Source organism: Crinia signifera, chromosome 19, assembly GCF_055691185.1.
Source record: "Crinia signifera chromosome 19, ASM5569118v1, whole genome shotgun sequence".
Lineage (NCBI taxonomy): Eukaryota > Metazoa > Chordata > Amphibia > Anura > Myobatrachidae > Crinia > Crinia signifera.
In genome coordinates, this window is record NC_139226.1 from 95,758,385 (window position 1) to 95,771,099 (window position 12,715).

At 43.8% G+C, this 12,715-nt stretch overlaps 1 protein-coding gene across 1 annotated transcript in view; it reads left to right on the forward strand.

Annotated features, from left to right (window-relative positions):
• The window catches only part of DNAJC11 (DnaJ heat shock protein family (Hsp40) member C11), a 126,049-nt gene that overhangs the window by 62,577 nt on the left and 50,757 nt on the right, over positions 1-12,715 (forward strand). The window contains exon 4 of the mRNA XM_083162954.1: positions 2,498-2,599. Within this exon, the coding sequence (XP_083019080.1) occupies positions 2,498-2,599 (102 nt within the window). The remainder of the gene's footprint in view (positions 1-2,497; positions 2,600-12,715) is intronic.

The window sequence follows — 12,715 nt, forward strand, 5'->3', positions numbered from 1 at the left end:
AATAACCGCTCTCAGCAAAGATTTGTGCAGTGATTTTCAAGGTAACTTGAGCTGTAACTTAGCGTTACTGGACCTGTGGGTCCCTAAATAATTCAGAATGTGAATTTCGGCACATTCCATGTGGCAGAATGTTAATTTCACCTCATTCTGTGCTGCATACGGCAATGTGAATTTTGTCTTCTTCCGTCTGGCATAATGTGTATGGGACGTATTGCACTGGGAAGGGGATATTTTGCACAGGGGGAGATGCCGGTAGATTCCCGGTAAGTAAGTGTACAAAAAGTAGATCCCGGGTTCCAAAAGTCATGCCGCCCCTGCTCTATAGAATAGTGAAAATCGCCTCAAAATACATCCATTTGTTCTCATGATTAGCCAAAATAGACAGACGGGTACCACCCGGGGACTTTATTCGCTGTAGATTAAGGATGGCCAAACCGGTCCTCGAGATTTACCAACAGTTCATGTTTTCCAGGCCACCTGTGGAGCTGTCAAATTGGTCGGTTAGGAATTAATGCAACACATGTTTAAAAATGTGACCGCCATTAATGACTGCACCTGTGCCCCAGCTAGGTGGTCTGGAAATCGTGACCTGTTGGTAGATCTCAAGCACCAGTTTGGCCTGCCTTGCAGTAGAGAATCTTCCAGCTTTCCCTCAGAATATTATTATATAACTGTAGTCACTGTTCTATATGAAACTGAAGGCTTCCATTTATAAGGAAACAATGACAAAAACGATTTCAACCTTTTTTTTTTTAACTTGTGGCACACCAAACAAGATTTTTAAATTGCCAAGGCACAAATCAGACCCCACAGGGAAAAGCACATTGGTCCCTATCGGGGAAAAAAAACATTGGCACCCATATGAAAAAAAATAATCACAATGGTCCCCACAGGTAACAAACATAAAATACATTGGCCCTGACATGAAAACAATCTAGAGACCAGTGAATAACAGATGAACTGGTGTGAGGGTGGCTGTAAAGTAGTGTGGACATCTCTATCTATGCGGGCACAATGGAGAACAGCTCAAGTGTTCCACTGAATTGTGATTTAAAAATGCTGGTTTAGACTATTCTCAGATTCCATAACTTAAGATAAATCTATTTGTGTGATAATGTATCTCCCGTTGTTTACTGTAAGACAATGAAAGTAACTGAGGAGATTGGGCACTATTATTCAAGTCAAAAAAATCTGAGGTGGCTTCTAATGCAATTATTTATGGTGAGGGATTCGCTATTCATCACCGTTTATTCTGATATCATTTTTGCATGAGTTTTTATATGTAGATAAACATCACCGGTGTATTATAAGTATTAGCTGTTTTTAAAGCGCAGTAAAACACTCGGAGAACAAACAATTAAATCTACAAAGATGACAACTACTGAAATCAGTGGTTTACAATAAATATCAATTATACAATTTATACCCATTTTAAATATTTATCTCATGCATTGTTTATTTGTCTTACAATGTGCTTCTGCATTTATTATAGCGCAATAGCTGCTGACAGCTTATAAAGATGGGGATTTTCTAGCTCTAAACATCCGTTTTCTTTAGAATGTAAGCTCTCACGAGCAGGTCCCTCTCTCCTCATGTGCTTATCTTAAAAGATATCGGTACTTGTTTCCTAGAACGGCGCCCACGATTTTAATCTTATGACATCGTTTTGATCGCATCGCATGCTACCAGATCGCATGCGATCAAAACGATTTTTTCATTGTACAGGCACCCTGATGGGTGATTACTATGTAATATGCACCCCCATTGTTAACGCCACCCCCACTATGAACGCCAAGCCGAAGCGTGCGAGCAGCTGCGGTACGCGTCCTCCGACCTTTTCATACCCCCACTATCCACGTCGGCTTGGAGTTGATTTTATATAGTGTGGCGAGCCTGAAGCGTGGCGAGCGGATTACTTCACATGTATTCTGCGTCCCCTCGCGGGGCTCGCTGCACTCGCCACGATTCGGGCTCGCTGCGCTCGCCACACTATTTAAGTCAAATCCACACCGACGCGGATAGTGGGGGTATGAAAAGGTCGGAGGACACTTACCGCCGCCCCTCGCGGTCTCACTACACCCGCCACGCTTCGGGTTGGCGTTGATAGTGGGGCTGCCGTTAACAATGGGGGTGTATTTAACATAGTAATCACCCATCCGGGTGCCTGTAAAATTAAAATCGCATCGCATGCTATTGTAATGGCATGCGATGCAACGCGATATTAAAATTGTATAGTGCGGCTCTTAGGACCCGAAAATCGGGTCCCATTGCATACCTTAATTAGTGGTATGCGATGGAAAAAGATGGGCGCCGTGCTAGGAAACAAGTACCAAGATATCTCTGCTGCCCTGATAAGTGCATCGCTGACTTGTCCTAATTTGCCTTGTACTGTAATTTGATATTTTTCTTCTTTTTGCTCATCTATGTATTGTCAGGTGCCGCGGAACCCTTGTGGTGCCAAATAAATTAACAATAATTATTATTTTTTCACTTTTAGGTGGTAGAAAGAAAACGGACAGCGGCTGAAATCAGGGAGGCCTTTGAGAGGCTAGAAAGGGAAAAGGAAGAGAGGCGTCTTCAGCAGCGGACGAATCCCAAGGTAAATTTTAAATTGTTTCCCACAAAACAATAGTTATGGATTTACTGGCGAGTGCGTTTTGCTTTACAGTTAACCAAACAGTACATGCGCATTTCACTTAATTTCTGGACTTGTTTTCAGTGTTTTACCTGCTCACAGCGGAACAAATGTTCCATGCTTCGTGCAAGGGGGTTTATGCGGCTTGTATAGGATGGCTGATCCCGGACTAATAAGGATGGCCTGTTCACTCGTGCCTAGCGGCAACATGGGCATAGCTGTAACACATCCAATACACAACAAACTGGTATTGGTCATAGGGTTGACATAATAAAGGATGAAGTTGACACATGAGAAAGGTTGACATAAATTAGATTGACATGGTCACAAGGATGACACATGTTTTTGTTTTTGTGTCGACATATGGTGTCCATGTTGACCTATAAGTGTACCACGCCTCCTTTTATGGCTTGCTTTGCTCGCCATGCTTCGGGGGAACATTATTATACTATTACTCTGTCCACTTGAATGGTAAAGTATGAAAGTCTTTTTGTTTTTTGAACAATTCGTGTTGACTGTGTTTCGTGTTGACTGTTTTTCATGTTGAAAAAAAGGAAGTTATATTCTACTGGAGAATAAATCGGCGCGTCTGAGATATGAGCTGTTACCCAAAGAGCAGCTGCTGGGGTATAGGGGTAGTGAGTCCCTATAAGAATATCACAAGAATATATTCTATATGTTTTTCATGTTGACCCTTTTTTCACGTTGACCCTTTTTTGTCTTGTCAACCCCTTTGGTGTCAGACTTTTTTTGCGTCTACCCATAGCTTGTGTCAACCCTTTTCATGTGTTGACCTATGGTCAGTCAACCAATAGTGGTCGACATTGACTATCAACCTAATTTGTGTCAACCTGCCGACCACATCCCCAACAAATGCCCCCAGGCAAAATGCTTACCAATCCTCTCCCAATCAGGGTCCCCATATATTCAATACAATAACTGATATAATAGTTAGTCACGCTATTTAACCCCTTGCAGTCCAATTTTTTTTATGCAATTCAAACATTTTGTTTAAATTAATTGTATTTTTTTATTCAAAAATGATCTACATTGAATGTTGGGTACTTGTTTCCTAGCACGGCCACAACGATCATAATCGCGGTCATCGGGGGTAAAATCGGGGCCATCGCGGGCTTCGCATGCGCAAAAAAATCGGGATGCGATGGGCCAGACGCGATGCCCACGATTTCCCCATAGAGAACAATGTTAAATGCCTCAATTTACCCGCGATGACCCCGATTTCCCATAGGAAACAATGTGAAATGGATCAATTTACCCAAATTATCATAGGGAACAATGGTAAATGGGCCAAAAAGCACCCCTGAACATTGAAATGTCCCCCCAAAAGTAGTTTACGCCACCACGTGATCAACGTGAACCCGAAGCGTGGCGAGCGCAGCGAGCCCGCGAGGGGCGGCGGTACGCGTCCTGCGACCTTTTCATACCCCTACTATCCACTAGGGCGTGGAGTTGAGAATAGAATAGTGTGGCGAGCGCAGCGAGCCACCGAGCCCGAAGCGTGGCGAGCGGACGCGGATACCTGTGAAGCCCGCGAAGGGACGCGTTTACCTGTGAAGGTATCCGCGTCCCCTCGCGGGGCTCGCCACGCTTCGGGCTCGCTGCGCTCGCCACACTATTCTATTCTCAACTCCACGCCCTAGTGGATAGTGGGGGTATGAAAAGGTCGGAGGACGCGTACCGCCGCCCCTCGCGGGCTTGCTGCGCTCGCCACGCTTCGGGTTCACGTTCATCGCGGGGTGGCGTGAACTACTTTTGGGGGGACATGTCAATGTTCAGGGGTGTTTTTTGGGCTTTCTGGCCCATTTACCATTCTTCCCTATGATGATTTGGGTAAATTGACCCATTTTACATTGTTTCCTATGGGAAATCGGGGTCATCGCGGGTAAATTGAGGCATTTAACATTGTTCCCTATGGGGAAATCGCGGCCATCGCGGGTGGACCATTTAAGCATTTTTAGGCGCACACGACGCAACCGACCCGATTTTTCACTTTTCAATGCATTTCAATGGAAAAATCGGGGGCATTGCGTCGATCGCGTCGCAGGCCACTAAAATTACCCCCGATGGCCAAGATTTGTGGCCGTGCTAGGAAACAAGTACCGAATGTTGTACACTGTTAATGTTCTTATTTTAAACTCGCTCACCATTGGATTTGCTACTAGCGCTAGGGCTGTTGAGCCTGACTAGACGTTGGATCTGAAAGGGTTAAATAAAAGTTGCAGTTTCTTTACTGACAAATCTTTATCGTCAGTGCTGTTCTACTTTCACTTATGAGTAATTTTTGGACCAGCCATCCAAATCCGTAAAAAATAATCTTTAGTTTAGTACATTTTTATTAAATATTTTAAAGATCTTTTCAAGGATTACAGTGACTAAACTTGTTAAATAATCATGTAAAACAAAGGCAAAGTGCTAAAGGACTTTCTCCAACAAAGCTCCTGGAAAAACTCCTGCCGCAGCGATGAAATTCATGGAATGGCAGATTTAGAGACAGAACTGTATTTACTTTAATAAATAACCCGATGTATGTTTTCACAAGCCCCGGTTTTATTATTACTGTCTCTTTAATTTATTACAACTTGTATCACATTTTATGACCCTGCTCATGGCGTCTCCAGTTTTTTTTTGTTTTTTTTTTATTGTTCCTCGTATCTGTCACCACACTGTTTTCATATGGAAAATATGCTGCAATCACCAATATTAAACTCAGCAGTTACACCACCGTGCCGCTCCTTAGCAATGCCATCTGTTTACCTTGGTTGAGAGAAGCTCCACGCGGGTTCCGAGCTACCTGTTTTATTGCGGTGTCACAAATCACAGTACTGTAGGTTATAATTCAGTAACTGTCTGACTTGTGAAGTCTACGACTAATTATACCCCGTGTGGAGCGCCGACGCCAGTGGCTCCCCGACGTTCCTAATTAACATCCTCTTCGCTCCCTCCGACAATGACGTGTTGCTGTAAATAGTCGTTAATTATAATTTTGTACCTTTTTGCCGTTGTCAAAATCAGAGTAAAACTACAAGAAAGAAGAGCAGATTTCTATCTAACAGGCAGAACTAGCACGGAGCCCTCCAACTCCCAGCCCGGTCATATATCACACCCCCCCCCCCCATCCCCCCTCCTCTCATACGGCAATGAACATTTTTTAAGTCAATCACTTCTTTTAATTTCATTAACAATAAAAGCTAATACTCAGGCTGTAAAACTGTAAATTGAAATCTATAGCCATCCGTGTCATGCAAATGGTACATTTTAGTTCCTTTACGAGGAAGCCGGGAAATTCTCGAGACGGTTGAGCAAAGCTTCAAAACAAAAAAAGGTTGACTGCGTCATGCATTATTGGAATATAGTAAGCAAATGTTAATCAGAGCGTCTTTGTTTCCCATCCTGTTGATCATCAGTGGAGGTGAGCGAGAAGCGGAAAGAAGAATGATTCATTGTGAAGCCCTATTAAAATGTACTTCTCGGCCGCACGCAACTGATTGCGCCAGGCTGTTGACAGGACTAGTATTCAAACTGACGTAGCTATCAAGTCAACACAAACCAACGCCTTGTAATTGGCAATCCTGAAACACGTCAGTAGGATGTCACTAGTTCCACTGAAATTTCTGCCTATTGCACTTTGTACGTCATGATGTTACTAGTTCCTAGCCTAAATATTGATCTTACCCCCACAATTGATGCTTATAAATGCACTTTACGCGTTTTGCAATCTTGTTGGTGGAATTTTTTTACATTCCATCCATGTGAGCATAGTTGCAGTGTAAGAACTTGTGCTGTGTTTGGCGTAGCTGTCAACCGATTCAAAATATGTGAATCAAATAAAGAAAGGAAAGCAAAGCCTTATGGGTAGGAAGCAGGTGGTGTGCAAACATTCTTTGTCTTCTGATACCGCACGCACCGAGTTGGGGATGCAATTGAGGTACTCGGCAGATGCACAATTTCAGAAATGCGTTGATGTAGGCGGCGACGGAAAAGTGGCTTTATTGCACGCATGGAGATGCTCCGTGTTACAGTAGGCGCTTAAGTGCTCGCATAGGAGACAATACTTGGACTGTGAAACTGCTTGGCAAGTTTCAATGGTGGCTTTTATAGACAGAGTGGGTGCCTCCAGATGTCACACGTGTGCACAGATTCAGAGAAGGGTTCTGGGTACTGCTTTCCTAGCACGGCGCCCACGATCTAGAATGTATGTGTGGCGCTGATATCTCAAGCATCTCATGCATCTTATGTGTTTGTGTGGCATAAGATGCATGAGATGATGCAATCGATGCTGGAACAATGAATTTCGGCAGTCCAGTTTGAGTAGAGCTGGGTGAAAATGGCTTGAGATTCCAACAGTCGGAATCTGTGATTGAATACTGCCCATAATGTTCATTTTAGCACCCAGCAACCTTTAAAACCTGTGCAGTTCCTCTATTGTGCATTGAGAGTCTTTCTGCTCTTGTCTGTGGAAATTCGCAGCTTTGCGGGTCATCTAAACAGCCCCCCCCCCCCCCCCCCCCCCGCATGCCAATTTCCCCACATGCATGCGAATAGATGTCTAGCCTAAATAGCTAAATTGAAGCAGGGAATGCTGGAATGTTTAGTTCAACAATAGTTGGAGGGCCAAAGGTTCACCATCGCTGCTCTATCCATTATTTCATACATATGCGTTGAAGCACAATGTAAATGATTCACGGCGGCGTTTGGGACAGATGTATAGAAATATGGAGGTGCCCCGGGAGAGACCCTGCGACTATTGTCTGAGCAGACACCAGTTGTAAAATTCAAGGGAACACAAAATGGCACATCTCCCCCTCAATGACAACATATAAAAACTATTTGCGGATTTACGTTCGCTTTATGCGACTCGGAGCCCACATCGGTGGGTACTCGCCGCTGCAGATTCAGAGCACGCTTCAAAAAGATTTGTCATGGATTATCACTTTGGCAATGGCCCTTGCCCGGTGTCTAAGGCCATAAAATTCCTGGATGCTCACCTAGCGTTTCGCATCGCGCGCTGCCACATATTCCAGATAGCAGCTGACACGGAGCCACGAAGCCTCACGCAGATACGGATTTTCCTGTCTGCTTGTTATGGCTTCATTTCAAGGGCTTTCATTTCTCACACGCAGCCTTCCCACCGCTTATTAAATCATCTCCTTGTCTCTAGAACTTTTTACGTTTCCAGTAGCCTCTTCCAAAACGCGCCTCTCCGTTAAGCCCTCCAGTGGAGATCTAAGCAAACAGTTGTGTTTGCCGAGCGATTTGCAGAGCATAAAACGATACAAAAACTAAAAACGTGCCGCTGCTTTACTGGTTTGACATTTCGTCTGTGCCTTTTACAAACACCCCCCCCCCACCCCCCAACTTTCTGCTGTTTGCGAGTTGTAAAAATAAAAAGCAGGATTGGAATACGGAGTCGATGTGTCCTGTGATAAAATTAGCCATCTGGGTAGTTTATAGCAATTGCTTATTGGGATTCAGACGCAATGTATCTCCGGGCAATGCTTGCACTGAATTAGGCAGGGCAGCTGTTATGATTTCATACTAGAATGGAAGTTAGTTGAAAATCTCCAACCTTTTATTGGTTTCAATAAAATGACTTCAGTTAAATAAAACATTTCTAACCAGAAATGTTTAGCCATAAACAGATGCACGTTATGAAGCAATTTGCAAAACGCTTTTGTTCCTGTACATTTTCTGCTGTTTGGTCTTTTCCAGGTTTTTTTTTTTTTTTGGTCTAATTTTATTTTATTTTTTTCCGTTTAATTAAATGTGGTTGCCAAGACCTCAGATGAAGTTAAGGCCAAGTGTTCAAGTATTTATCTACCGTACAGGCACCCTAGGCAAATGCCTAGGGAAAAGGGCTAACTAGGCAGCTTTGTAATGGTTTCATGTGAATTCTAGGTATTTTTATATCCTCTCCATAGGAAACAGTGGGCCATGTAGTATTGAGGTTTTTCTAAGGATGCTGGCACTTTAAATAAAGTTAAAATTATTTTCTCTACCGTCTTTTTCTGATACATCCCAATCCTTCAAAAATATCAGTTTTGTTTATTGTGGGGTCACAGTTTAGTGTGTTTGTTTGATGTCAGCCTGGGTTTTAGTTTCAAATCTGCCAATAGTTTTATTTTCCTTAAGCTGCGTACACACCTATACAATTGTCTGGCCATTGGATTGTATAGGTGTGTACGTTATCCCGACCCTTGTGGTAAGATCAATATCAATGGCTAAAAACGCTCTGTCTCGTTTTGTTGAATCTTGGCCCTTCTGGTTCACTCGCAAAGGCATATTTCTTCTCAAAAGAACAAAACCATGTGCACTGCAGGTGGGGCAGATGTTACTTGTGCAGAGAGAATTAGATTTGGGTGGGGTTTTACATCAAAGTGAGATCTATATTGCAGTGTAAAAATAAAGCAATCAGTATTTTCCCTGCACAGAAACAAGATAACTCACCCAAATCTCTGCACATGTTACATCTGCCCCCGCCCCCCCTGCAGTGAATATGGTTTTGTCCACTTGAGAAGGAATTTGCCTTTGTGAGTGAACCAGAATAAGGGCCCTTATGTGCAGTTTAATATTCAACTGACCAATCTGGCCCATATCGGAACTAAAATGCAATGTTTACGCATGTTCCATCGATATGCTGGCCGTTCTTGCATTAATACTACAGCAGGAACGCTCATGGGCGTTTAGCACCTGCGTGATCTCTCCTACAGCACTGAATGTAAACACCATCGCTTTCCCCTCTTTCTCATTAAATTAACCTTGTTTTCTGCCAAAAATATGTAACCTATTTTTAAAAAACACACCTTAGTCTTGAAAATAATATATTAAACATGTATGCCTTCGTTAAATTTATTCCCGTAACATTCCTAGAACTACTGTACATTTAAAGTAGTATATATTAAATAAATCTGATAAATAACCATCTCAGGTCTTTTTCTGCATACTGTAATGATATAACACACAGACATTCTAGGGTTAATTTTGTTGGGAGCCAATTAACCTACCAGTATATTTTTGGATTGCATGGGGAAACCGAGTAGCCTGGAGAACATACAAACTCCGCACAGTAAGGGCTATGCTGGTAATCGAACCCATGGCCTCAGCTGTGAGGCAGTAATGCTAACCATTACAACATCGTCCGTGCTGTCCCGTTTATTCAAAAGATATGTTCATACACAGATTGTAAATTTGCAGCAGGGCCCTCCAAGCTCTATACCTGTCTATTTTACCCAGTTTATTCATTCAGTGTTGTCAACATTTGTAAAGCACAACGGAATCTGCTGCGCTATATAAGAAACTGTAAATAAATAAATATGACCTACATGTAGGTACTGTAATCATGCCCTAACCCAGCCCATTATGGTAATTGTGTATCCATCTGAACTGAACGGTAACCAGAATCGGGAGAGTGTGTACGGTGCTACAATCATTTTTTTTGTGATAGTTTGGACAGTAGAAATGGAACATCACAAGTAAAGTCGTGTAGGTGTGTACGAGCCTATGGGCTGTAGTTTGGGGATGTTCAATCGGAAGTAAGGTCGATTGAACGCTCAAATAGAAACTAGATTGTATAGTTGTGTACCCAGCTTTAGAGAGTTGGTAATGTGGTGCAGACCGTTTGATTAAGCGGTCTTCAGTCCAGATCTGCCCTTCGAGGTGCCGTGTTCATTATGACCTCCCAGAAAAATGGTCACATGTTTTGCAATCTGCTGTCAAAACCTTGTAGTACTCCTCCAGCTTGATCTGTCGGCTGCCTTTGACACTTGCTCAACACCCTCCGCTCATTTGGCCTCACTGGCACAGCCTTCTCCTGGTTCACCTCATACATCTCCGATCACTCCTTCTCCATCTCCACTCCAAGCTCCTCCTCTCCTAATACCCCGCAGCCAGTCGATGTTCCCCAAGGGTCAGTCCTTGGACCTCTCCTCTTCTCCCTCTACACCACCTCTCTGGGCACCTCATCAGCTCCTACGACTTCCATTACCACCTTTATGCTGATCCTACCCTAATCTATCTCTCCTCCCCCGACCTATCCCCATCATTCCTGTCCAAGGTCTCCGAATGCCTCACGGCCATCTCAGCCTGGATGACTCCATGCTTCCTGAAACTAAACATGGCTAAAACTTAACTTCTAATCTTCCATCCCCCGAACATCCCCTCTTCTCCTACTATCTCCATCAGCATTGGTGAAACCGAGATCACCTCCACCGACCAAACGCGCTGACTTGGTATCATCATTGACTCCTTCCTCTCTTTCACCCCCACATTCGTGCTCTCTCACAGTCTTGCCGCTTTCACCTCCGCAACATCTCGCGCATCAGACCATTCCTCTCCACTGACGTGACCAAAATTCTCATTCACTCTCTTATCATCTCCCGCCTTGACTACTGCAACATCCTTCTCTCCGGGCTACATCTCGCCCGCCTTGCCCCTCTCCAATCCATTCTTAACGCTGATGCTAGGCTCATCTTCCTCTCCCTCCGCTCTATCGCTGCCTCCCCCCTCTGTCTATCTCTTCACTGGCTCCCCATTCCTTTCTGAGTTCTCTCCTCACCACCAGCTACAAGACTCTCCTCCTCCACCGCTCCTTACCTCTCTTCACTGATCTCTATCCACACTCCCTCCTGTCCTCTTCGCTCCCCTGCCTGACCTCTCACCTAATCACCTCCTCCCACTCCCGTGTCCAAGACTTCTCTCGAGCTGCCCCCCTGCACTGAAACAACCTCCCGCCACCCATCAGGCTTTCTGATTCCCTTACCTCCTTCAAGCGCTCCCTCAAAACCCACTTCTTCTGACTAGCCTATGCCTCCTCCTCCTAACCTCTTTCGCTCCTCCTATCCTGCCTACCCTACCCATCCATTCCTACTTATCCTATTGTTTTTCGTTGTCCACCCACCTCCTTTTAGTCTGTTAACTCTGATGAGTAGGGCCCTCCTTCCTCACGTACTCACCCTACCTCTTTACCTCACCAGTGCTCCTGTCCTGTTCTTCCCTTCCTCTACTTCATCTTCAGTCTCCTCGACAATTTCGACACCTACTTCAGAACTGATGCTGATTTTAGTTCTATCAGCTATACCCCTATTTATGCTGTATTTTATCAACACACCCTGTATGTTACCTTGTAATTTGTTTTTTGGTTGCTATGTACGGCGCTGCGGACACTTTGTGGCGCCTTATAAATAAACAAACTACTACTACTCCATGATGTCACATCTATTTACACCAGGGATGGCGTAAACTGTGGGGTTATCATCATGTTTTTAACGCCTGCTCCCGTTACCTTTGGAAGGCACTGTAGCAGCTACTGCTAAAACCTCTGGTGCGAATGAGCCCCCCACCGTATTGTGCCTTAATTTATTTACTTGCAATAGACACAGGAAGGCTTAAGCATTCTTTTCTATTCTCTCTCTGAAGTAATTGTCTTGGTTTACTGATTCCATGTATGCTATACACAAGTATTGAGTTGAAATCCCATTACAGGATGAACTGCTGGCGGAACTGATGACATCATTCAATGGAAATGTAATTGGTGACCTCTTCAGGAGGGAAATATACAGAATGTTTTATTCTATTGATGTGCCGTGCCTAATTGTGTAAGACATATTGTTGCAGGGGAAGATTTCATGAAGTGTACAGTGCTTGTGAGCAAGTCCTCATGATGTCGTTGTTCGTTAGAGCCTAGATATTTGAAATATTTCACTTTGCGTGGAAAGGATTTTTTTTTTGTTATAGGTATTCTTTGCTTTATTGCTGTTCTTGTATTAATACCATTGCTGCGTAAAATGCTCTTGTTTTTAGCAGAAATGCGCATTGGTCTATTGTCTTTATTCAACCCATTGGAACATAGCTAGCCTCAAATATACAGGTTATAGACCAGGCATTCCCCACTGTGGTCCTCAAGGCACACTAATGCCCCTTACACACTAGAGCAGGGGTAGCCAACTCCAGTCCTCGAGAGCTACCAACAGTGCATGTTTTCCAGATCTCCTCACAGAATCACAAGTGAAGTAATTGGCTTCATCTGTGGATCTTTTAAAATGTGTCAGTGAGTAATGAGTGCAC